This window comes from Sciurus vulgaris (genome assembly GCF_902686455.1).
Source record: "Sciurus vulgaris genome assembly, chromosome: 9".
In the NCBI taxonomy this organism is placed as follows: domain Eukaryota; kingdom Metazoa; phylum Chordata; class Mammalia; order Rodentia; family Sciuridae; genus Sciurus; species Sciurus vulgaris.
Window position 1 is genome coordinate 26058897 of NC_136469.1, and position 25765 is coordinate 26084661.

Consider the following 25765-nt stretch of genomic DNA (forward strand, 5'->3'; position numbering starts at 1 on the left):
TTAATTTTGATAAATTCTTTCCCCAAAGGGTATGTTTTATAGATACTTGCTTCTGCCCGAACAAATAAAGATCTATCCAGAAGACTCTGATTTTGGGGATGTGTAGATTTATGGAGTGTTATGTGCAGTGAATGGATTAAATTTATCAAGATCTTCATGTAAATGTATTATAAATACACTCTTGTTTTTCACAGAAGAATGGGCCTACACATTTTGTTAAATTTTCCCATTTAAAAATTAAAAAAAAAAAAAAAAGTTTTTCTTTCCAAATCTTTTGTTTCCAAAGGTCTTCCTATACTGAAATCTCTTGCTTGCGGTGTAGTGATAGAATAAAAATAGTTTAAAAGAATCAACAGTCAGATCATATTATTAAAAAAAAGATGAGGAACATCCTAAAACCTCTCAGCCTTTTATCATAAATTTTGAAATTTCTTCAGGGAATATTGCTTTTAGTGTTTTTCCCCAAACCAGTTCTCCTGGCTTTTATTTATCTATTTTTTTAATGCTACGGGCATTGTCTTACTGTTGTCTGTAAGGATGGAGCTAGTTTGGGTTCCTGTAACAAGAAACCTCTAAGTCACTGTGGCTTAAATCCATAAGACTTATTTTCACTCATCAAGCATTAGTCAAGGGCTTTGCTCATCACTCAGATCCCGGCCTTATGGAGCAGCCATCCAAGTTCAAGGGTCCTGGTTGTTGCCAGAGAGAGAGAGTTCTAGAGGGCTTTGCACCAGCAAGTGGATGTTGTGGCCTGGAAGTGCATTATAGTTGTTTACAACTGAAGGACCATAAGTAACCACATGACCCCACTTAACCCCAAAGGATCTGGGAAGCACAATGCTGCCATGGGCCTGGAAAATAGATTGAGAAGTGGGAATAGCTGGTGAACATTAATGTCTGCCATGTACTTCTTGGATCTACATACTCCACGACCAGAAGCATTTAATGAGATATGATTGATGATTTTTTTTCTGATAGTTTTTAGTTTTTAAAATATGACTATCTTTGGCTGAAAACTTGCATTTCCTATGGTTAGGTTGAGGCAGTTAACCTTTTGCTTAACATGCTTTTGAAAAAAATGACATTTGGCATTTGTGTTTTTGCCCTTACTTGTGATATTACTGAAATAGTTACAAAGCATCAGCCAACGTCTGAAATTTAGTACAGTCCTTAGAACCCTAAGAACATTTTCAGTATTATAACATATCGTAGACAATATATATATAAAACATATATGATATATAATTAATACAGTGTACACATACACACACATACATATCTTGTCCTGTTTGGGTCTATTTAGCAGTTATTCTACTTTGAGATGGCAACAAATCCCATTTTGTTACATATCAGAACCAATTAATAGCTCATATTTCATTCATATAGAGGTGTTTGCTCATAAAGTCATGGTATATGGGAGACAGTTCCATTGTTCTTTCATCCATTTACCTAATATTTGTTAATAATCTGTACTGTCCCTACAAAAAGGGAATCTTGGCATATGTATACCAAGTTGAAGGACTTCTAAACAATTGGTCCCACACTTTACTGCAGATTTGTTACTTGGGACTGTTAAAAATACTGGTGTCAGGCTTTCATCTCCAATTGGATTTGATTGCTAATGGTTGTGGACTGGGAAGTGAGGTTTTTGAAAGCTCCCCAGGTAATTCTAATACATAGTAGCAAAATTTGGGAACCATTGTCCTGATGGAAATGTGACTTGTATATTGGGGAAATAGAATACACAATTATCTTCCTGTTAATGGTGTCCAGTTACATGGAAAACTTTTCTCTTAACTTCTTTTTAAAAATAACCCAACCTCAACTCAAGACAAAATAGAAACATTCTAAAGAAAATAGCACAATGTTCATTTCTTTCCGTCAGTAACAGGTGACCTATTGTAGTTTAGTCCTGACTCCAGTCAGTTAACCAGTATTCACCGAGCAATCAGTCTTACTCTGTGCCTTTGGAATACATATTTAACGTTGGTTCCATATAATCCTTGATCTAGTAATGGTAGATAGAACAGATTTATAAACAACTGAAGCATACTAAGTGATAAGATAAAAGTTCCAAGTTTGCAGGATAAAGAGAATCTTGAGTGTGTGTCGATGGATTGAAAAAGACTTTGTTAATTGAGTAGTGTGTTAAGGAATGGGCTTCCTTAGATTTAAAGAATAGGCATATATTTTGGCAGTCAGAGAAACTCTGGCAAAGATGTGGATGCAGAATGTGCTCCTAAGACAAGAAAAGCCAAAACTGATAAGGAAGCTTCAAGGAATAGTAAAAGCAGGTACTCAGTTCTTTTATTTATATTTAATTGTAGTAAGGGTGCTGGGAAACTATGATTAGTACCCATGTGTGGGGCACCTAGAATTCTGCTAAGGGTGGAGTGCTCCGTAAGTGAGCCAGATGACAGATTGGGCAGTAGTGTAGGTAGCACGCAATATCTGAGTGATTTTGCTAAAGTTCTGCTAGTTACATTTAGCAATTGGTTTGACATGGAAGATCAGAGGTCTGTAATGAATTTCACATTCAAGTTTTAGCTTGGAAAACAGATTATCAAGAAAACAGTGAACATGGCAATTTTATGGCATATACCAAGATCACCATGGGATGCTTTTTAACAATGAACATTCCTGGCTCAATCCAGATTTGTTGAATGAAAATTGATAGTACTGTGTTCCAGTGGGATCCAATAAGAATAGGTAAGTCAAATGGGCAGAAAGATTTTCTAATTTTCTGCTTTTGGGGTCTAGAAGTAGCCATGGGAAATTTCCTGGGAGAGTAAGTTTTATGAAGGCCCTATCTAATGGATTCATGTAGTTTTGGGAATTACGGGGGCAGGGAGAACATGGATGTAGAGTAGAACCTTGATCCTCAATGTGAGGTTAGAAGAAGAAATAACATGGCTAAAAGTGATGAAGTTTTAGTGTGTTGAAAGCCAAGAGCAATTCAAATGTCAAACAAATGCTTTGTAGGCAAATTCCAGGCAAATTCAGAAGGGTTCATGGCAGCTCTTGTTCACTCCAGCTGCCTCACTTCCAGTCTCTTCTACTATCTCTGCCTGGCACCAGGGATCTGCTGCCCTGTGGTGGTTTGTCCCTTTGTGGGAAAATACCCTGTTATACTAAGGCATTTTATACACTGTTTCCTCCATTGCCTTGGCCTTGCTAAATATGAATGTTAATGGGCCACCACCATGGTCTGACTTGCTGTTGATGGAGTTATTGCTCTGCCCATGTCTCTGGAGAAAGAAGGCAGATGTGGTATTCTCCTTTGCTCTTTCTGAAACTCTGATACGTCTTGACTCACGGCTTCTTGGAGGATCACTCTTGAGCTTGAATTCTACAGGACAAGAGGGATCATCCTGGTTCACAAGTACGTGGGGTGTTAGAAGGAAGGATTTTAGGCAGAGGAAATAGAGCTGTTTCAAAGAATGTGATGCATCTGGATCTAAGAGTGATTATGTAAGACAAACGCAGGGGAGGACTGCGCGAAGAGGAGAGGCACCCCAGTCATTCTGCAGGGTCTGCCTCACCGTTGGGTGGTAAAAAGTTGTCATGTTTAGATCATGATGTAGTGCACACGCCTTTAATCCCAGTGACTTGGGAGGTTGAGGCAGGAAGTTGTAAGTTCAAGAACAGCCTCAGCAAAGTAGGGAGCCTCTCAGCAATTTTGTGAGGCCCTGTCTCAAAATAAAATAGGCCTGGTAATGTAGGCTAGTGGTAGAGTACCCCTGGGTTCAACCCCATACTGCTTTAAAAAAAAAAAAAAAAAAATTCTCATGTTTAAGCTCTAAAGTGGTGTAATAAGGTGATTTGGAAGAATTCTTAACCTCTCAGGTCCTTTGTTTCTAAAAAAGAAAGTAATTGGTTTGTTCATTCACACTTTCTGTCCCCCCCCACCCCACCCAGGTTTGCTAAGGTGGAAAGGGCTGGCTTGTGTACACAGGGGATAGTCTGTCTTCATTCCTTCACCCATCCTTCCCTTGTACTGTTTTTGTCCAGAAATATGCAAGTTCTTCCTCATCTGGTAGTTACACTGCCTGGTACTGATAATTACATATCCTTCATTTATGTTGTTTTTGGAATTTAACTGTTTGCTTAGAATGAAGAAAATGCCTTATTCACCCATGTATGCCTCTTCTTACTTCCAGACAGTGCTTCATACACATATTAAGCAACTTAGTAACTGCTTGCTTTTCCCTTAAATGTTCAGAGATTTGACTAAAATGCCACATTGGCAATTTGACAAATTTATATTTTGTACAATTACTGGGAAAACGTATTCCTCTGTGTGATTGGAATTAGTACTTTTACATAACACATGTAGGATTTGCTTTCAAAACATGAATTTATGAACTTATAAATTTGTCAGCATCTTTCTGAATTAACAGGAATATATTAGACAGAAAGATATATCACATTACCTATGAAAGGGACTCATGGTTTCAGAATTTGCAGTGTAATAATATAATTTCCTCAAGTAAATCCCCTTCCTAAAATAGTACATTGTCTTTTTCTGGACCTGCATAGCACCTAATTTTCAGGTGCCTGCAATGTAAAAATAAGCAAAAACAAAGTAAGATTCTTTCGTTTAAAAACATCTTTTAGTTGCTATTTTTTAAAGAGTCATTATGACTTAAAACTAAATTTGTATGCCACTTTTGTTTATAAAGTTTCTCTTAAAAAATGTTCCATATGTGCATAATTTGAATATTCACTTCAATTTTCTAGAGTATGGCATTAAAATGTCGGTCTAGGCAAGCTGTCAGTTATCAAATTCAGCATTGTAACAAGCTGTGAATTCATGGGGTAGAAGTAGGAAGCCACATATAAGATGTGACAGTCCTTATTTGTCACATGTAAAAGTGAATTTCTCTTCCTTTGAAAAGCAAAGTTTTAGATTTTGGAAAAATCTTAATGAAGTTGGCTTGAGGATTATTCTGCTTCCAGAGTGCTTTGGGGTGGTGTGGGGTCTCAAGATGGGCTCTGGCAGAAGAAGATAATGTGAGTTTCAGTATTAATCTTTGGGGGTGTGTGGGAGAAAAGACCCCCAAAGTGAAGTCGCAACATACTTCGCCATGATTGCACATTAATCTTGAATTGCCAAGGGCAAATTCCATGCAAAATGAAGAAAATAGAGAACAGCTGTCCTCAGAAAATTTCCAGCAAGCAAACTAGAGTTTCTCACTCACTGTCTCTTTTTTTAATCAGAATGGGTGTGAGGTGAGTGTGGGTGGAAACACAGGACCGTCTTATGTGGGAGGAAACTGAAAAGTCTTGTGGTGTCTGCAGAAATGCAAATACAAAATGGAAATACGAAGTCCAGGCAAATCGGGACTGAATATTCATTTTCTCAATTACTAATCTTACTCATTTTAGGAAAACTTCGAAAAGCTATTAGCTTCCTAATTAATGACTGAGTTAAATTAGTACGAGCAAGTACTTCCAGAGAGACAGTGTGCCCATCTTGATCTGCCACTTCCGTGTGGCTCTGGGTTTGCTTTATGACTTTGGACTTTCCTCTTGTCCTCATTCCATTTCCAGCTTCCCTTTTTCTGTTACCTATGGTTTTATTCATCTTCTCCTCTTTAACACATCCCTAGAAGTGGAGTGAAGAAAATTAGTAGAACTTTATACACTCGTTATGTAAATCATCTTGCTTCTGGGCATATTTGGGGTTGGAGGTTGGATGGGCTCTTGTCCACAGTGCTGGAGGTATTTTTAGACAGGGGAACATGAAAAGTTGTCTTCCTGTAGAGTAGGTGGGCTAGGTTTTGTGTGTCTGCATTTAAGTTCTGATGATGTCCATGATATTTTAATACTCAACACTCTGAGTGTACCGTTGAAGAACATGATCTCCGAAATTGGTCTTGATTGCAATCTCAGTTTCCCCACTTACTAACTCTGCAGTTCTGGAAAGCTACTTCTTTCTCCACTTTGTGTCTCCATTTTACTATCTATAAAATACGATGATGATACTGTCTCCTTCACAGGGTTTTCGTGGGAATGAAAAGAGGCCGCTTGGGGCTTGGTACATGTCGAGTCCCCAGGACTAAGTTGCTTATTCGGAGTTAAATCTAATCATTGGAGTCAGTCCTAATTAGTCCTATTATTGATTCAAGTTTCTGGTAAGACTAAGGAAGGAACTTTGAATTTTTTCCCCCTTAATAGCAGTTTACATAGGGAGATAAATCAGCTGAGTTCATTTTATCTAGCAATTGTGGGTTGCTTTTGTAACTGTAGCAAAATGAACTGTTTTGGCCTTTAACCTCCTATTCCTCAGTGTCTTGTGGACGTTTGAGCAATAAACTGTCCAGTGAGTAAAGAAAGGAAAGGGGTTCAGGAAGAAGGCCATGGCTCTCTCATTACCTCCAGCTTTCCTGCAGAAGTAAAACAGAGCAAAGAGAACAATACCAAAACCAGAAAAGGAAAATGAGATTATTCCCTGTTGCCTGGCATTGATTTGATACCTGAAGCTGCAGCTGATCTGAGGCAGAGAGGCAGATGGCAGCAGTGAGACACCATTTAGACCTTCTGATGTTCTCATCTCTTTAGTGAAAAGATGAAAAAGAATCTTGTAAAAAAGCAACGGTGAACTTTTTCCTTGAGTTCAAGACTCTTTTCTAATTTAGTAAGATTTTGCCACTAAGAGTGGAGCCACATCAGTGAATTTGTTATTCAGCTGCTCATCCATTCCAGCTTGCTTACCCTTTTCCAGCTAGGTGTGTGTTAAATGGATTTTTGTCAACACTTTTTCAGTGTTTCCTTCAGAAAAGGTGGTGGAGATAGGGTTCCTACTCTTAAAAATTAGCTTCTTTCAGTGAATGCACTGAGACTTTGGGCTGCTTTCTTGTTAATAAGTAATTCTGCACAGTGTTGTGGACACTGGTAGAAGACACGTGACTCCTGGATTCGGAGAAAAAAAAGACAAAATATTGCCCTGAGTAGTCAGAGTATTGCATTTTGTGCCAGTTCCCTTAGCCTCAGTTCCCAAGGCCATTGCAAAGAGTGGCAGATGTTACCTGCAGATGATATGCACTGGGTTTGTTATAGGAGAGAAACTCTGAACTTAGAAAATTAAAATCTTTGGTAATAGACAGCCAGGAGGCCCTCTTCTCTGGAGGGTAACACTGTCTGTTTTCCAGGGATATCAGTAAACCTGTTGTTTGCTCCAGAGGAGGGATTGGAAGAGAAGGTGTTCACACCACACTGGAGGTGTTGGTGGAAGTGAGCGGGTGGTATGTCAGAGGATTTGTGAGCAATTGAATCCAGAGCATGGCAGATCCCTGGTGCCGTGCTGTATTGTTTGTCTTGCTTTTGCAGACTGGGGTGAACTGTTGATAAATCTGAGCAGCAGTGAGTTGAGACTTTTTAACTAGAAGTAGAGTTGGTAAGCATTGGATGGGTGGAGAAGAAAGAAGGCAAGATGATGCTCAGATTTTGGAAATAATTTAGGTAAGACATAATGGAGGTTTAAACCAGCATATAGACAGTATGGAAGTTCATCAAAAAATTAAAGAACTGCCCTATGATCCAGCCATCCCATACAGGGTATGTATCCAAAGGAAGTGAAATCAGTATGTTGAAGAGGCTTTTACCTGTTTCATGGCAGCACTGTTCACAATAGCCACGAAATGGAAACACCCTAAGTGTCCGGCTGATGAGTAGATAAATAAAATGTGATATGTATACACACAGGGAATATTACTCAGCTGTGAAAAAGAATGAAAAACTGTCCCTTGTGACAATAGGAATGGAACTGTGGATTCTATTCCATTCCATTCCATTCCGGAATGGAACTGAGAGATTAACTGAAATAAGCCAAGCACATAAAGACACATATAGCATGATCTCAGTCATGTGGAATCTAAGAACATTGATCTTACAGAAGTCAAGGGTAGAATGGTGGTTAGTGGAGGCTAAGGAGAAAGATGGATAGGCACCTTTGGTCACTGGGTACCAAGGCACAGTTAGATAGCAGTAGGAGGTTCTGGTGTACTGTTGGACAGTAGGGTCACTACAGGTAAGAGTAATGTGCTGTATATTTCAGAAAGCTAGAAGAAAAGATTTTAAATGTTTTCATCATAAAGAAATGATAAGTGTTTGTGGAGACAGATGTTTAACCTGATTTAAACATTATGCAGTGTAGTGTATTGGAACATCACATGGTACCATATACTTACATACGTTTTCTATATTTTTGTGTATCAGTTAAAAATAAATTTAAGACAGTATGGCTGTGGGAAGGAGGGATGACTAGGAGGAGAGATGTGGCAGAACAGATCTGATGACCTGCTGGACTTGGGAGGTAATAAGGGGAAGGGAAGCGTGACAGCTGGGCGCCAGCCAACCACGATGGCACCTTCAGCCAATGGGGAGAATATAGGATGAGCAGCGGGATTGGGAGGAGCAGAGATTGCCTGTAGGTACTTCGAATTCATCCTTGTAAGAAATCTGCAGAAAGGAGAGGTGGTGGCCATTGTTGGCGCAGCAGTGATGTCTAAGTGTCAGAGAAACCGTCCAGGTAGACAATGAGGTAAGAAGATAAGGACACAAAGGACAGAATCTTTGTGAATCCTGGCATTCATGGCATGAGAGGAAAGAGAAAATGGAGGACACAACGGCCAAAGCGGTAGCAGGAGAGGCAGGAGAGTGGCCTGTGAAGGCATCCTTGAGGGAGAACTCCAAGGAGGAAGGTGTCAGCATGTCAGACCCTGGAGAAAGTTCAGGTCAGAGCAGGACCAGACGCAGCCTCCTCCTGCCTCAAGTCAAGAAGTGGTTGGGAAGTCCAGAAGCTACGTGATAGCTGGGTCATACTTGGTTTCTCTTAGGATATTCTTCTCCCAAGAGCTCTGAAGGACAGCTGATGTTCCCTTCGTTTACATCAGCCAGTAACTGCCTGTAAGGGTTGTGAATCGACTTGTTCGAGTTCCAGAGCTAGAAAGTTTCAGACTCTAACTCCAACTCTAGACTGAGTTTTTTAGGCCCGTGCATCTGAGTGACCACAATGAAGTGGAGACTCCTACCTCCTCTCTTCTAAGGGTGTTGAGATGAAGAAATGAGTGAAAGGGGGGACAGGTTTTTAAAGAGAAATGGTTGGGACCTGTAGACGATAGAAAAGGAAAGTAGAGGAGATTGAAGTACCATCCCTGGATTTGCTCATCTAGATGGAGTTTAAGCCATCTTAAAGTCCCACCTCACTTCTTTCCATACTAATTCCTTCAAGGCCTCTTAAGATGCACGAGCAACCCAGGAAAACTTTGACCCTTGACCTTGGGAGGTCAGTTGGGAGCAGATACAATGTCAGTGAGGAATCTGCATCTGTCAGTCTTTAAAACCCTAATATACAGCATCTTTTGTTTTCAGAGGGTTTGGTGTACTGTCTCTTCCAATCTCAAACTCAGGCTGTTAGGAAAGTATGTATGATTCATTGGACTTGGCTGCATAGGTGTCATCTGAGGCTTGGAAAAGTTGGGGTAAACTGCGACAGATCACATAGTTGGAGAGTGGCACAGCTGGGTCTGGGATCCTGATCGCTCAAGTCAGAATTGTCTTGTGGCAATGGAAACGGGGAGAAGAGTTGGTCAGCCATGAACCTGGTGGTGACAGGGATGCTGGGTTCAGAAAGACACTGCAGGGTCTCTGTGAGGTAGTCCTTTGACCAGGACTCACACTGTGAGCAGACACTTCAGGGAACATGGAATGAGCCACAGCTGGTGCCTCTGTGAGGCCCTGGGACAGGTGGATATGAGTTTGGGTTCCCAAGTCTTACCTAATGCAAGAGGGCTCCCTGTAATGCTGCAGCTTTAGGAACTTGGCCAGTGGCTTGCATGGTTGTGTAGGAGTAGCAACAAGTCTAGTGGCCGTCTGGTCTGGAACTAAAGTGGTTTCTCTTGTGTTGGCTGTAGACTGGAAGTGAGGTCAGTCACAGGTAGCATACAGTTCATTTTGACCCTAAGATGAAGGTGGCAGCTAATAAACCAGCCACCTGTTGGATTTGAGATTTGGATGTGAGAGGAAGAGACTTAGCCAAGCCTGCATGTGTCTTTAAGAGTCTGAAATTAACAGTACTTCCAAAAGCACTGGCTCAGACCTGGAACTGGATAGCTGCCTAGTACTTCTTCCATCTTTCTCACCTAGTTAGGATGGGGTGCTGGGGCAGACGTGATGGACAGCCACGGGAGGCACCCTCATGTGCCAAGCTGTCTCTTTCCTATCTTGAGACTCTGGTTTGTTTGGATGGGGAAGGACCATGTGAATGAAACCCTGAGACTTGCCCCGCAAGTGCCTGCTGTCCAGGAGGCTGTTCGTTAGGATACAGAAATGGGTTTGCACAAGAAGCATATGGGAAGCTAGCATGGGAAAGTGCGACTCCATAGGAAGGGACAAGTTAGATAAGTTGCTGGGCGACTATCTGATATTTTTCTATCTGCTATCCAAATGGTTATCATGCATGGGAAGAAACTGCAAATGTTACTGGTGAACAGGAATTTTGTATTTTCCATGAGTCATTCCTATTAAATAAACGTTGACTTCCTGGCATATGCTTGGTTTTCTGAAAGTGGAGTGTGGACAACATGCCTTCCTTAGGGGGACTTTTAGATGTATTACTTTTAGATGTATAACTATTTTGAGATGAGGTTTGAATGTTAGGCTGTGGTTAAAGTTTTGGTGAGTGCTTAATTAATAAGGAATTAATTGCATGTGAGACGTGTGCCCATGCTTTACAAAATAGACTCCTTTAAATTTTCACAATGTCCCCATTTCACTGTCCTCTTGCCTCCCCTTGTGGTGCTGGGAATTGAACCCAGGGCCTCCCATGTGCTAGGTAGGTGCTGTACCATTGAGCCACACCCCCACTTCCATCTTACCCTGTTTTTCAGATGAAGCAGCTGAGTCATAGATAAGTGTGAGCAACTTGCCAGATTACACGTAGAGGAAATTTCTAGAATGTCAATAACTTTAACTTGTAAACAAACTCGTGTATCTAGTGTATGCTTTAAAAAAAAAAAAAAAAAACCTGGACCAAGGTCCAGAAAGGTGAAAAAGTTATTGAGTGCTATTTTGATCTTCTCATCTTTATATAGCTCAGTTAATCTTCTGTCTCACTGCTTAGGAATTGCTTTTACCTTTTCTTTGCAGTATTTAATGCAATGTAAGTGTTAAAAATAATCCATTCTTCTAGAGTTTTCAAATTTGGTAGATACCATATCTTAAATTCATGGCAGTGAATATTCCCCATTGATGGAACAGAGGAAAGGATTCTTGGTTCTCTCTGTGTATATTTAAAATTAATACAAATATACATCTTTGGAAACTGAAGATGTTACAAATTGCTAACTATTTTAAGGATATCTTTGTGTATGGAACTGTTTATGTAATGCGGAACAGTTAATAGCCTGGAAAGTGTTCACTACACCTTCACAGGCACTTAAACAGTGTTATTGAAGTTTAGTTGTAAATATAGGTGGGAACACATTGCCTTTTTTTGTAACCCCTGATCTGAAACAACATCCATGAGTTTCTTCATTGCTTTTCCTTGAGTCACCTTTGTGATTTTCTTACAAGTTTTTCTAATCATTTCCTGAATAGTGTGTCTTTTCATTTTATTGTCAAGTGTCTTATGTTTATAAGTGTTAATGTTTATAATTCTATGTAAAATATGTAAATAATTAGGACATTAAAAAATGATGAGAATTTACATATGCATAAAATCACACTTTTTTTTTTTATTACATAACCCATCAGGGAATTTGTCTTTACAGTGCTGGAGAGTCGTGTAAACCTATATTTGTATTCCTGCATTCACATGCTTACATATTTGCACATATGCCTCATTAAAAGTGAAATGTTGCAGACTTTTGATGTAAATCCTGTGAATGTGAACATGAACATTAATGACCTTTTACCCTGTTGTCACCACACGCAAGTGCAAATAAACGATTCAGTCACTCTGCAAATATTAAGTACCTCATTCCATGCCAGGCACTCTGCGGGTAGCTAGATGTGAGCTGAATGAATGTTTATAGACCCATGGAATTTGATCATTTATTTCTGTAGAATCATGCAGCTGCAAAATCTTTTAAAATAATTTTGTGCCTGTTACCATCAAAAGTGTTTACATTCCACATGGAGCCCTTCTCTTTCATCTAGTTTTATCTACACACACAGGAACACATGGGAGACCTTTTCTATCTTTTCTTCCCATATTTCATTTACTTCTTAATCATCAGTGTATTAATCAATTATTCATTTCATTCACTAATATATTCCATTTATTTGTTAAATGCATAGAACATGCTGAGCGCTGTGTGAGGTAATAGAGAATACAGAATTACCAAAGTTTTTCCTGAAGCCAAAGGGGAAAAAACCAGATTTCCTGACCTAGGTGGTATCAAGCTGATTTCTTAGTTTTAATTCTCTTTTTAATATTACCTAGGTCTTCACTTTATTCTATCTCAGTGCCTAAAATATAGTAAGTACTTGATAATTGTGGGGAAATTCAATGTTATGTACTGTCTCACCTGCTAACTTCATTCCTTTCTATTTTTCCCTTTTGCTTTGCATTCTTTGCCCTGTTCATCATTTGCAGGTGTGTGTAGGAGTGCATGCGTGTCTAAAATCCCCTTTACCTCTTCTTCCTTTAATATAGAATGTGTTTTCTTATTCATCACATTTACTTACATCCTGATGTGGTTTAAATATGTCCCCAAAGTTTAGGTGTTAAAAACTTAACCCATAATGCAATGGGGTTCAGAGGTGATTAGGTATGGAAGATTCTGCCCTCATAAATAAATTAATACTGTCATGTGGAGAATGGGGTAGTGATTGCAGGATGGGCTCCTGATTAAATGATGTGCTCCATTCTCATTCCTCCTTTCACTTTCCTTCTCCCTTGCTGATTTATCCTTCTGCCTTCCCCCATGCGATGACAACAAGAAGGACCTCATCAGATGTGACCCCTTGATCTTTCCAGATTCTAGAACCATAAGCTCAATAAATTTCTGTTCTTTATCAGTTACCCAGTCTGAGGCATTCTGTTATAGCAGCAGAACATAGACTAAGACACAGCCTGTCCAGTCTTACCTCCACTTCTTCTGAGTTTATTGATCCTCTTAAATCATATTTTCCTTTTCCATCTTTAACTCTTATTATCTGAGAGCCTCTTCCTTTCTCTCTTGCATCTCCCGCTTACCTGCAAGGCCTGTGGGTGCCAAATAACCTCTAGCTCTGGTGACATCTTTTGGGTTCTGTAAAGGAAACACCTGGATAGATATGGTGGTGAAACTTGATTCATTCCCACCTTTTGACTCTCCTCACAGAAGATGTGGGTCACATCCTGTGATAGCATGGTGGCAAGTTAGAGGAGACAGGCAATAGGAAGTAAGACCCGTAGGATCTTACCTTATCCACTTTACCTGGGGATATCTGCCATCAGCTGCTCTTCTTTGTATTGGAATTTGTTTATTTGTATTGGAATTTGTATATTACTAACCATTGGAACCAATCTCATCTATTAAAAGAAAAAATCTTCGGGCCTGTAAACACTTGGACCACATTATAAAGTTTTGCTAAAAACCAGAAAGTATTGTGTTAATGACATCTACTGGTCAGCCTTTATACACTCAAAAAATTAAAATAATTTGAGTTAAAATAACTCAAATTTGAGTTAAAATAACTGAGTTATTTTAACTCAAATTATTTTAATTTTGTTAGAGTAGTATATACATTTTGGTCCAATCTGTATCTGTAGTTCTAAGTTTATTTGAAGTCACGTCAACATAGCCATAGCTATTTTTATTTTGTGTCCAACTACTTAGTACAAGGTGCCATTAAAAAAAACAAAAAGAAAAAAACAACAAAAAAAAAAACAAACCTGAAAACCAAGGTTGACCTACTGGGAGAGAAGGTGGAATAGAGTTCCACAGTTGTTTGTTTGAAAATTCTAAGGCTGGATATGTTTTAGAACGTAAATTTTTTATGTAGAAAGGTAATACCAGGCATATATTGTATGGTATGTGCATCTCTATGTGAGTTTGAGGAAATTAGTTTTAACATGGTTGAATACGAGCATTCATTGTCAATGGGGAGAATCAAGATTTAACCTGATGTTCAGGTCAAGTATTGAGACTTTTGGTTTTTGCAGTTGTAAGTAAGAGATTATGGACTTGTTTTAGGATGTGACCAAGTGTTGAATTAATTAAAAGGAATTAATTATGATTTACATTTAGGGAAAGGGACTATTACTATGGGGTAGAAGCAGAAAACTTAGGGTTTTGTCTGGTTTTGAAGGTTTGGATGGAAATTGATTTTACTCATTGCTGAATCTTGAGCAGCTAGAATTGCACTTGGCACATATTTGATGAATAGATGTATGACAGGTGAGTAAATTTGGGTAGGCAAGGGACAGATCATTCCTGTCTGGGGAGAGACTTCAGCCTGAACGTAGTCCTGTAGGATAGAGTGAACTTGTTTTTTTTGTGGGGGACAGTAGTCTGCTTTGATTAAAATGAATGCTGTGTGGCAAATGTAAGCAGATGCGGTAGGGCCCCTTATGGCTACTTATGGACTTGTCAAGGCTGGGGAGGGGCTTGATCTGTGGGCATCTCTTTTTTGTTTTTGTTCTTTTGTGGTGCTGGGGATCGAACCCAGGGCTTTGTGCCTGCAAGGCAAGCACTCTACCAACTGAGCTACATCCCCAGCCCTGCTGGCTTGCTCTTAAAATGAGGACGGTGAGGACCTTAGATAATAAAAGTGATACGAACCATAGGAATTTAGAGGGGAAAGAGATGGTGGGGTTTGGAATGTTTGGATTCCTTAATGTGCGTGCAAGAAATTAAAGACTGTGTTGAAGAGGCAGAGATTAGTCTTCAGCTAGAAGAGAGAGTTGGACATTGACTGTTGAATTTGCAAAGTGACAGGGAGGAAGTCAAAACAAACTTCAAAATTCTAATCCTTGGTGACTAGAAAGAGTGATCCCTTTGGGCAGAAGAGGGAAATTTGGGAAAGAAGCTGGAAGGGATGTGATTAGCCCTACTAGTATGAATTGGCATGTTGGTCTATATTCTTTCAACATAACTGATATTTTTGTGTGAACACAAGTGTGTTCTTAGATATAAGTTCTACTCATTTTGTTAGTCCAGGGCCTTTCAAAACAGTGTTACAAAGAGAAAATCCCACAAGACTTGATTATGTCATGTGCCATTTCTGATCTGCTTTTGTATGAGGTTTATTTAAATTTCATTAAGAAAAGGAAAAACTGTGTTGAGGAACTTTAATTCCCCCTCGAACCTTTCATTATGCATTAGCAATTAACGCTACTCTTCTCAGGTTGATGAATTTGAACTTGATCAATTATCTGATAGTAATTACCAGCAGAGCGATGATTATTGCCAAAGTAACATTCTTATTTCATCTCTCCATATCTTTCGAGCACTTTTCACAGAGGTGTGCATATGTTTGTAGAATATGACGTGCTCTTTTTACTTCTGGCCCTGGGGTCAAGCTGTTGTAAGCTTCTTTAATAGAGTAGTACTGAACACAATCCTCTGGTATTTTAAACTCTCTGGACAGGGCCCCTGGCTTCTAGGGGAAGGAAGGAATGAGTAGCAATCTTTCTCCCTGAAATAGGCTCAAAATTCCTGATTTTTGTTTCTTGGCATTTTCCTTCTCTTTTTTCCAATTTGAGGCAGGGCTGTGGTGCCCCATTCTCTTGTCCTAGTCAGTGGCTGTCTTACATCAGGAAGGAGCCTCTTTGCTGCTGGGACTCTTTAGCATTCTGAGTAGACTAGGGGCTAGCCTTGACCCTCCTGGTTCTTGTAGCTCTAAAGAGAGAATGGAGAGAGAATGTGTATCAGTTGGCTAAGGCTGCTGTAACAAAGTCATGTATGGGTGGCTTAACAGAAATTTACCTTTTCCTAATTTGAGGGACTAGAAGTCTAATAAAATCTATCAAAAGGGTTGGTTTCTTCTGAGGCCTCTGTCCTTGGCTTGTAGGCCACTGTCTTTTTCTATGTCCACATGTCCTCTCCTTCCAAGGACACCAGTCATATTGGACTAGGGCCTGTCCAGATGACCTCATTTTAAATGAATTACCTCTTTTAAAGACCTTCTATTTGTATATAATCACATTTTGAGATATTGGGAGTTAGGACTTCAGTATGCAAATTTGTGGAAGTCATAATGTGGCTCATAATAGAAAGCAAAATAGGACATTTGAGAAGTTTGAAAGTGAGTAAAGACAAAAGTCAAAAAGGAAAAGAAAATACTGATTTTTAGCAAGAAGAAAAAATGAAAGTGGACCTGGACGTAGACTGCATTATAATGTACAGAACATGTTTCTAGCATCTCTTTTCCCTCCCAATATAGCAGGGCATATGATGTTACCCTTGATCTCATATGTGACCTTGAGACTCAGAGGTTTTCCCAACTTGCTCATGAGTGTCTGAGCTAGACTTGAAGCCAGTGCTTTAGATCCTATTATTCTTTTCATCAGCAGTGCAGGGAGGTGAGAAGAAAGTAAACCCCCTTGTGCAGATTCCTTGTCCTTTTTGTTGTTGGATTATTTTGTTTTGTAAACTTGGGAAATTAGAGATGTCATTTTCTTATCAGCCAGTAGTGTTCTTGTGAGCTTTAACATTCGTAGTGTAGAAAATAGACACGTAGCCAGGAGCTGTAACTCTTTGGAAGTAAAGATAAGAAGTCACATTTGGGGGGAGTCATTGCTGTATTATAAAATTTTTCAAGTCCAGTGAATTGGAGAATTTGGTACAATGAATGCCCACCTTCTGAACCACCCAGGTTCAACAGTTCTGTATATTTGGCCACAGTTGTTTCTACCATCTCTTCTTCCTCTTCCAGCAAACCTAAGATAACTTCTACCCCTTTCAGTGGGCAACATTAAAGTGGGCATTTTCTTATATGACCTGAATGTCTCTCAGACTGTCCTGATTGTTTCTGAAGTGTCTTTTACTATTGGTTTGTGTAGAAGAGAATCCAAAAAGGGAAATTTTATTCAGCATATGAAATTATGTTTGATGCAACTTTTTTTGCCCATTTGTCTATTGTACTCTGGGATCCCTGGATTTCAGGTCCCTACAGAAGAGTTTGTAGTGTGTTGGTTTATTTTGCTGTAGAATTTGTGGTGAAACTCATTTGGGCAGGACATATAACAACTCTTTCTTTAAAAATACAGTTCTGCTTTAGTCTTGACTGAATTTGCACGGTCTTTAACAGTCATCCAAACAATGATTTCGTTTTATATACTAATCGCCATATTATTTTTAAAAGGCTAAAACTTTCCAAGAGAAACATGAACAAGTGAACACAAGAAACCTAGGTTTTAATGTATCTTTACAAGTTGCATTGGGGTACATTTCACCATATCCATGATGCTCAACTTTCCATTAACATTGACTCATTACATTTTTGTCCACATGGAAGATTGTTTCAGGTTATTTTCCAACCATAGCATACAAATCCAAAGCTGGTAAAAACAAGTTGGTATAAACACTTGATTTTTGTCAAATGTTATTTTTGTAGTCAACAGGAATGTTGCTAATGTGAGTTAGCAAAGATTCTGACTGCAACTGTTTGATGACAGCTTTTAAAATCTGATACTGTTGTATTTTGCTAACATTTCATTTCTTCCAATAGGTATAAATGACCAAGGATTGTACAGAGTTGTGGGGGTGAGTTCAAAGGTCCAGAGACTTCTGAGTATGTTGATGGGTATGCCTCTTTTCTAATCATTTTTCCATGCATTATTTGTTTATGTTCATTGACTTCACAATATTTCATAGTAACATATAGCATACTTGGGAGTCCATTTTCTTTTCTCCATAGATGAGTTGTCTCCTGAGCAGAGATGGTTGACTCAGATGTAGATTATTAGTATTTGGATTTGCTTAGGTTATCTACGTTGCCTCTACTTAATAAGAAAAGGATGCAGCTCATGGAAGAATGTCTTTCACTGCTTGTTCCTCACAGCAAAGCAGCAGTCAGGCCTCTATGATTTGCATGATTTCCAAGTTGCCTGTCCAGAACCTTGACAGTACATTTGGTTGGACAAGACCACTGGGACTCGCTCATTTTTATGGAGCTTCCAAAACTGTCATTTGACAGCGAGGGTCTGACTCTCAGGAATTCATTGGTATTCACAGTGGCTTGTTTGTAGTTTGCACCAGGCTCTTCTCCAGAACCACGCATGCTCCATCTGTGCTGATAACACAGTGTTCTTTGGCATTGCAGACTAGAGGAAGCCAGAAAGTGAATTCATTTCATTACCCCAGACATTATGTGAATGACAAAGCGCTTTTGCATTACACATTGCTGTCAGTTCAGTGCCACCTGTAAGGCGCTCTGCTTCTCCCTTCCTCAGAGCAGGCTGCCTCTTGAGGAGCAATAACTCATTTGGCTGCAGGGCCTTGGATATCAAACCAATCTGTCATTCCGACCTTGCTACATATTAATTTATTTGCTGTCTCACTTTAATTAATCAATATTAACAATGCCTCCAGGTAGGCTGTGAATGAATTTAAGCTTGTCTGTATCTTAAAGCATTGTAGTAAAGACTCATTTTTAGAAAGCATAAACTAAGATGAACAAAATCAACTGACACATTATGGATAGCACTGCTTGTTGGCTGTATTTGAATTAAGGATTTCATAAGCAACAACCTTTTTTTGGCTATTAACCATAGGAAAAATTGCCCGTCATCAGCTGGAGAGCCTTGTTAGAATACATTTGCTTTCATGAGCTGTTTTCATTTTCTGCCTCTCTGGTTTGACTTGGGTGTACAATTCTGGCAGACAGATTTTCCTTTTCACCATTAGCAGGCTCCAAATTAAATAGACTCAGGTTGCCAGTGGTTCAGTAGCAGCTGGAAGAGTTTAATAGCACTGCAGCATCTGCTTTTACTTAATTTTAAAATTAGAAACACTTCTCTCGTTTCCAACATGGTGTTTTAATGATTAGACCTAGAAGACTCTGGGTATCAGAATGGGAGATGTGGACTGAAAGGCCCATTTTGGTGCTAAACTGGCCATAAAGATCTTGGCATTATTTTTATCATATTCTTGTTCATGATCAAGGGAAGCTTGAAGAAGGGTGTTTCTGTGGTCACCCTAAAGTGTTAAGCTGTCTCAAAATTTGTTCTTAATCTCATAAATCTTACATGCTCAGCATAGCTGAACTCGGGTGATGGTCTCCTCTCATGGGAAATGTCCCAAGACAGTCCTTAACTTCCAAGGTATTTTTCACTCTCTAAACCCTCAAAAATTCATGACCTGGAAAACTGTCCATACTTTCCATGAGCATCAGAGAAGAGAAGTCCAGGACATGGGCATGTCATAACCTCATTTGAGTTGCTGGCAAGGAAAGAGCTGTGTTTTTAGCAATATTCTGTGAAAAGAGGAAATTAGAGAATTGGCCTGAGAGAAGGATACAGACTGGTTATTTCCTCATTTAATAACTCATTTGAGGACTGAACAATGTATGTTTGTTTTTATTATATATAAATATTCCTTAGAATGAATTTAAGATTGTCGGTCAGAAATTTTGAATTTGCATTAGCACCATTTTCTTGTTCTTTGTTACCAATGCAAACCTTAGCTCTTGATAAAATAGGTTTATTCACTATTTTCTAATGAATTGAGGATTTCCTTAAGATATGTCCTTCTCATCCTGATTAAATCTTCAAATCAAAATAATTTGCTACCACTGCCAAAAAAGGATTTGGGTTCTGGATAGTCATGTCCGCATTCCCACAGATGTTCTTCCTCTCCAGCTTGTCCCACTTCTTTGTTGTTTTAAGGTTGTATGTCCCAAAGAGAAGAAAAACGGAGTGGAAATGCATGGGGCCTGCCAAATTTTTAAATTTGCTTTTTAAATCAAGTCATTGTCTTTTATTATTATTCCTGAAAGTAATACTTTTATTTTAAAATTCGGATATTTTCAAAGAGCATTTTGTTGGTGATGCATTTTTTTCCTTGTAAAAATGAAATATAATCTAAAATCTAAGTATCTTAGAGAAAAAGTTCCAAGAGATTTTGTTTTTTTGAGGAGAGCTGCCTTTACTTGATTCGTTTAGTTCTTGAGAGCTATTTACTTTAGATTTTTTATTATTGCCATTTTTACATGAAATGTTTTGCCTTTTCCGTTTAAAGTATTCTTTAAATACTTACATGTAGAAGTTTGTGGCGATTCCTAAAGAAAGAATCTATGCTTAATCCCTTGCATTTTCTCCTCATCTCTTTCCTTTCTGTGTTTTTCTTTCCCCTTTACATTTAAGATTATATAGAAGATGTTTCTCTCCATTATCTTTTGCCTGTTTCATTCTTCCTCACCCCTTCCTCTTCATCCCTCATCCCTTCTCCTTTCCTCATCCCTCCCTCCCTCTCCCTCCCTCGCCCTCCCTCTCCCTCCCCTCCTTTATCCCTCCCTCTTCCTCCTTCAACCTTCCCTGCCCTGCCCTCACCCCTTCCCTCACCCCTCCCTCCCTCTTCCCTCAACCATCCTCCCTCCTTCCTTCCTCTACCTCCTTCATCACCTCCTCTTCTTCCCTCTCCTCCTTCCCCTTCCCTTCCTTCTCACCCTCCTCATCCTGTGTTCATTCAACATGAAGAGTGATAGAAAGTTTTATAAATAGAGGGGTAATTTAAGCTCTTCCAGGCCAGGTGAAGAAGGCAGCTGTCATCCTCCTCTGGTGATGAGACTTTGTCTTCCATCCTGGGGCAGAACGCAACATTCTGCTGAATTTCCAGCAGCCTCTTGAGCCTTTCCCTGCACCAAGCTTCTTAAATTTCCAAAAGAAAATGCCCAACTGAGGGCCTGACTTCCTTTTGTTTAAAGGCCATTTTCCTTTTCCTACCCCTTTGCTGTCTCTAAGTCAGAGCCTGTCATCTGGTGAACGTTTGTTTAGAGACAGAGCAGTTGAGGGAAGTAGAGTGAAATAACACATAGGGTGTCTTTGGGGTGAGTCATGATTTTTTAGTAAATCAGGTGAGAATTAAAAAGATGAATCACAGTAGTTATAGATTAGGACTGAAGTGTGTTAGAGTTGTCCTGCATTCTTCTTAACACTTTAGAAGGAAAGCAGAGCAGAGGAAGGGGAAATTGAGAAAATGAGGTAGTGACGTGGATTGGGTAATTATTTCTAAATGTAATTTGCAAAAAATCCTGGGTGGTGTATATATTTTTAGACATAGAAACATAGAAAACAAGAAATAAAAATAATTTGGAAGAGTTTTGCTTTAAAAATATTACCTCATTTACTTTGTATTCAGGATAACTTTGTCACACAGATTGAGAGGAAAAGTGAACTAATGTAGCTGACAAATATTTCAGTTTATTACAATAAAGTGTATTTTCAGAACTCATCCCATCATTATGCTCCTTCAAGTACTTTGAAATTGGACCCAAGTTATTGTCAAGTGCAATGTTAGCTCTGCTTAAAATGGTACTTTGCATTTTGGTTGGGCCATACATTTCCAATTTCAAAGAAATGGCCAGTGGTTATGCTAATATGAAACATTCACCCCAATAAAAAGTCTGTCCTTTGTACTCCTTATTTTGGATTTTTAACTATTCATGAGATGTTGTTCTTTGGTGAGAAAGAAAGCAATAATTTCCCCTTCTTTAATGTAGAACATATATTTTGAATGAACACTCCAAACATATTTTTATATTTGAATCCTAAGTAAGTTCTTCACAAATTCCACCTAGTCCCAGTGCACCCACTGATTGTAAAGGACCGCTAGGGATGATTGAGTTATTTGAAAACAGTGAAAAATTTAATAGAGGATTAATAACATAGACACTATGTAGTCATTAGCTTCTGATGTGACAGCTGCTTTTTATCCCATGAATTTAGAAGGGTGGCTTATTTTTCCATGGAAAGAATATGATTCTCAAAATATAGAATGATAATTTGGTAGAAAGTTGGAAATAAAAGATTTCCTTTAGAAGCCTCTTGGATTTTAAAATGGTGATTTGCTGGTAGCAAGTTGATTGAAAATGTTATCTGACTTGTATGTTAAAATGAGATTTAAATAATTGATTTAATGAGAGACAGAATATTCAGTTACAGAAGTAATTGGTTGGCAAAGCCTTTAGAACAGAATTATTTAGTCCTTGTTATAAAGGATTGCATCTTTAATCAGGGTTCTTAATTTGATTTCTTGAATGTATCTGTGGCTTGTCTGACAAGCTCAGTAACAAATGAGTTCTGAATTGTAGGAACTGATCAAAATGTAATCAGTGTCAATTGCCATTGTTGTAGTTTATTGCATAGGGCTGTCAGTTGCTGTAATCAAGAAATGTTGAAGTGCTTTAAAAAGTCTCCAGACCTTTGAGTAATTGACCTCGTATGTATGATGTTATGGCTGTGAAATAACCATCACTTCCCTGTTTTACCTTATTTTCAAAAAGTTTGAGTCCAATATTGGGTTGTCATTCATTCTTCGTCATGCCTGAGCTTAAGTTTTTAGGCAGCATGAGTGACTTCACCGAATGATCACATTTTTGACTGCCTTTTCTCTTTTTGTGCTTTGAGAAAGAAAATACTAACAAGATGTCTTTTTCTCTATGTAGATAAATAGAGTGTAAGGAAGAGAGAGAGAAAAAAAAAAAGAATAACCCTTAAACAACTAGTGGGTTTTTTTTTTTTTTTTTTTTCTTTGTATTAATCTTGGTTGGGGCATCATTCTGAAGTGAGGGAGAAAGTATCTCTTCCATGAATCTTTTTTATTTTTTTTCTTCACATGATAGGAGTGTAGAAAGCCAGACAAGTTTCTGTCGATGACGTGCTACCATTCTTGTCCATTTCCCCCCTTCGGGTGGGTTCCACCACTGAACTCTTAGGCGTTTTAGCCCCTTAGCTGTGAGGGTAACCTGCTGTGTGTAATAATTTATGAAAGTTGACATATGTTCCTGCCTTGCTTTGATGTGCTCACTAGTTCTGTGAGAGCCTTTACAAGACCTCCATTGTGCAGGTAAAGGCCTGAAGCCCAGATGGATTGGAACTCCCTTGTTCAGAGTGGCTTTCTGGCCTAGGTTGGGGTGGATACTGAGGGATGACTAGGGTTACCCACACTGCCCTCCTCTGCACTACCAGCCATGTGGAGTAGTGATGGTATCCAGGGTACAAATAGCAAAGATGCCACCATACTCAGAAGATTGGCTTTTCTAACTATGTTGTCATTTTACTTCAACCAGGACCAACTTTTCCTACTCATTTTTTTTTTTTTTTTTTTTTTTTTTTTTGGTACCACACACTAGCGCTTTAGAACTCAGTAGCTATTTAAAAGAGCATTGGAAGCAACACATGAATAACACTTTTAGGACAAAGAAAACTAGTTGAATTTGGAGTGAATGTCAGAGGTATTACAGAATCATCCAATAAATATTTCCAGGATAAGTGTATCATTGTAATGTCAGTGTGAAATAGTACCCCTAAATGACTCTTCCCTCTTAGGCAACTTTTATTTAAAAATCAAATTTAGTTTTTGACAGGTACCTAAAAATTATTAATATGATAGCGTGGTGTTGATATAGTTAGTATACATTGTGTAATGTTTAAATTGGATAAAACATCAGTAACTTTTCAAGTCTGTTATATCTGTTTTGGTTGATCATGTGTTAAATCTTTAGAACACTAATGTAATGAATATAAATCTTGAAACATGGACTCAAGCTTATTCTTTCTCCCAAGTTGTTGCCTAAGAGTTTGCTATTATGCCACCTTTTGCTCTGTAATAACATGTAATAACAGTCGTGCCACCTGCAGTGAGTTAAACCACTCCTTCAACTGAAAAAGCCACATGCCTTGAGCCTTGGCTGCCTTAACATGAAGATGGTGTCGGTGATTCTGTTAGCTGTACATGAACAATAGCAGTTGAAGATGCTGAAATGCCACACCATGTCTTCACTCTTCCATACTCTGGTCTCAAACTTACCCTTTTGCTTTGATCTCTACTATGGATTTTCTGAAGTGCTAGAAATGTTTAGTAGTAGAACATCACAGATAGTATCATAAAGAACTTGCATGTAATGCTTTTTGGAGGGAAACCACAGGACTAATTATTTGTGATTTGACTATTTAAAAATGGAAGCTCTGTGAGGTAGTTAGGATGACCTCTGAATGTTCCAGGTTTTAATGAACTGTTCTTTCTTGCTTGTTCACTAGATGTAAAAACATGCAGTGAGCTGGACCTGGAGAATTCCGTAGACTGGGAAGTGAAAACAATAACAAGTGCCCTAAAACAGTATCTGAGGTAAGCTCCTCTCAGTAACAGGAGGGAAGAATGGGCAACATGGACATAAAGCAGGCACCTACTCTGCACATAGATACTGATACATAAATTAAATGTTATTGAAAAGGAAATCACTGATCTATCTAATAATGTTCCAAAATGTGAGATACATAGTAGGTGAATATCAGTTGCCCAGTCAACTGTAACAGAATAGCCTTTGGTCTTACAGAAGATAGGTCTTGTTGAGGTGAGTTTTATGAATAAACAATGTGAAACAATGAGGATTCATTAAGGAAGACTACTCCTTGGATTCATTGACACTCTTAATTGTTTTAAACTAATATTCAGAATTCTAAAAATTCAAAGATTTGAATAGAAAGGTTTATGATAACAGTCAAATACAAAGCTATTTGAAAACTTTACTTGGGATCTTAAATTTAAAATTTTCATTTATTATAGGAAATATAGAGTGGGACTAGAGTTAGAAAATGTTCAGCATTTTAATAAGTAACAAACTTTCTCTAAAAGAATTCAGGAATAAAAGTTTGGTTTGATGAAGAATAAAAATAGGGATTACAAAATCAAAGTAGAAGGGGAAAACATCACAACTGTAATCCCTGTGCTGTGGTTCTGTTGGGGACTTGGGTTTTTTATACACACCCCCTGTCCCCACCCACAAAAGGCAGAGCTTTCCCCGTTGTTATTAACAATATATAGGTTGTTTTTTTAATGTACAAATTACTTGACTTCCAGTGATCACATTAGAATCTACTTAAGTTACTCATTTTGCATTTAACAAATTATGAAAAATTTCAAATATGTAAGGCAAGAGATTAGTATAATGAATCCTCATGGCTGTATTACAGTTCTTCAGCTCAAACCCCATTCTTCTTGATTCATCCATCTCCCTATCTGCTACTTTTTGGAGATAATACTTTGATTTTCTACAAACTTACAGCCATATCTATAAATACTTGAGTATATGTTTCAAAAACAACAGACTTTGTAATCAGAAGATAATTATGATATCCAATAAAATTAATATCATTCAATATTCAGTCCTTATTCAGTTTTCACTAAAGTGAAAAAAGTCTCTCCCCTACCAAAAAAAAATTTTTTTAAAAAGTCTTTTTGGGGGCTGGGGAGATAGCTCAGCTGGTAGAGTGCTTGCCTCACAAGCACAAGGCCCTGAGTTCGATCCCCGGTACCGCAAAAAAAAAAAAAAAAAAAAAAAAGTCTTTTTGGTAAATGGTGTTGGACATTTCATGTGCTTGATAAGTTTTAAGTCTCTCTGAACCTGTACAGTTCCTTCCCTTCCTACCACTGGCATTTATTTGTTGATGAACCTGGCTTGATTTTTAAAATACAGTTTTCTGCATTTTAGATATGGCTGATTATATCCTTATGGGGTCATTAGCATGATTGTCTAGCCATTGTATTTTCTGCAAATGGTTGTAGTCTTTATTGAGTTCAGATTGAGTTTTTATTTACATATATCAAGAGTG

At 38.5% G+C, this 25765-nt stretch overlaps 1 protein-coding gene across 4 annotated transcripts in view; it reads left to right on the forward strand.

The window, feature by feature from the left end:
- The window catches only part of ARHGAP10 (Rho GTPase activating protein 10), a 296650-nt gene that overhangs the window by 158558 nt on the left and 112327 nt on the right, over positions 1-25765 (forward strand). For all 4 annotated transcript variants that reach the window (XM_079154583.1, XM_079154582.1, XM_079154581.1 and 1 more), the window contains 2 exons: positions 17665-17739; positions 24194-24281. In XM_079154583.1, coding sequence (XP_079010709.1) covers positions 17665-17739; positions 24194-24281 — 163 coding nt within the window. The remainder of the gene's footprint in view (positions 1-17664; positions 17740-24193; positions 24282-25765) is intronic.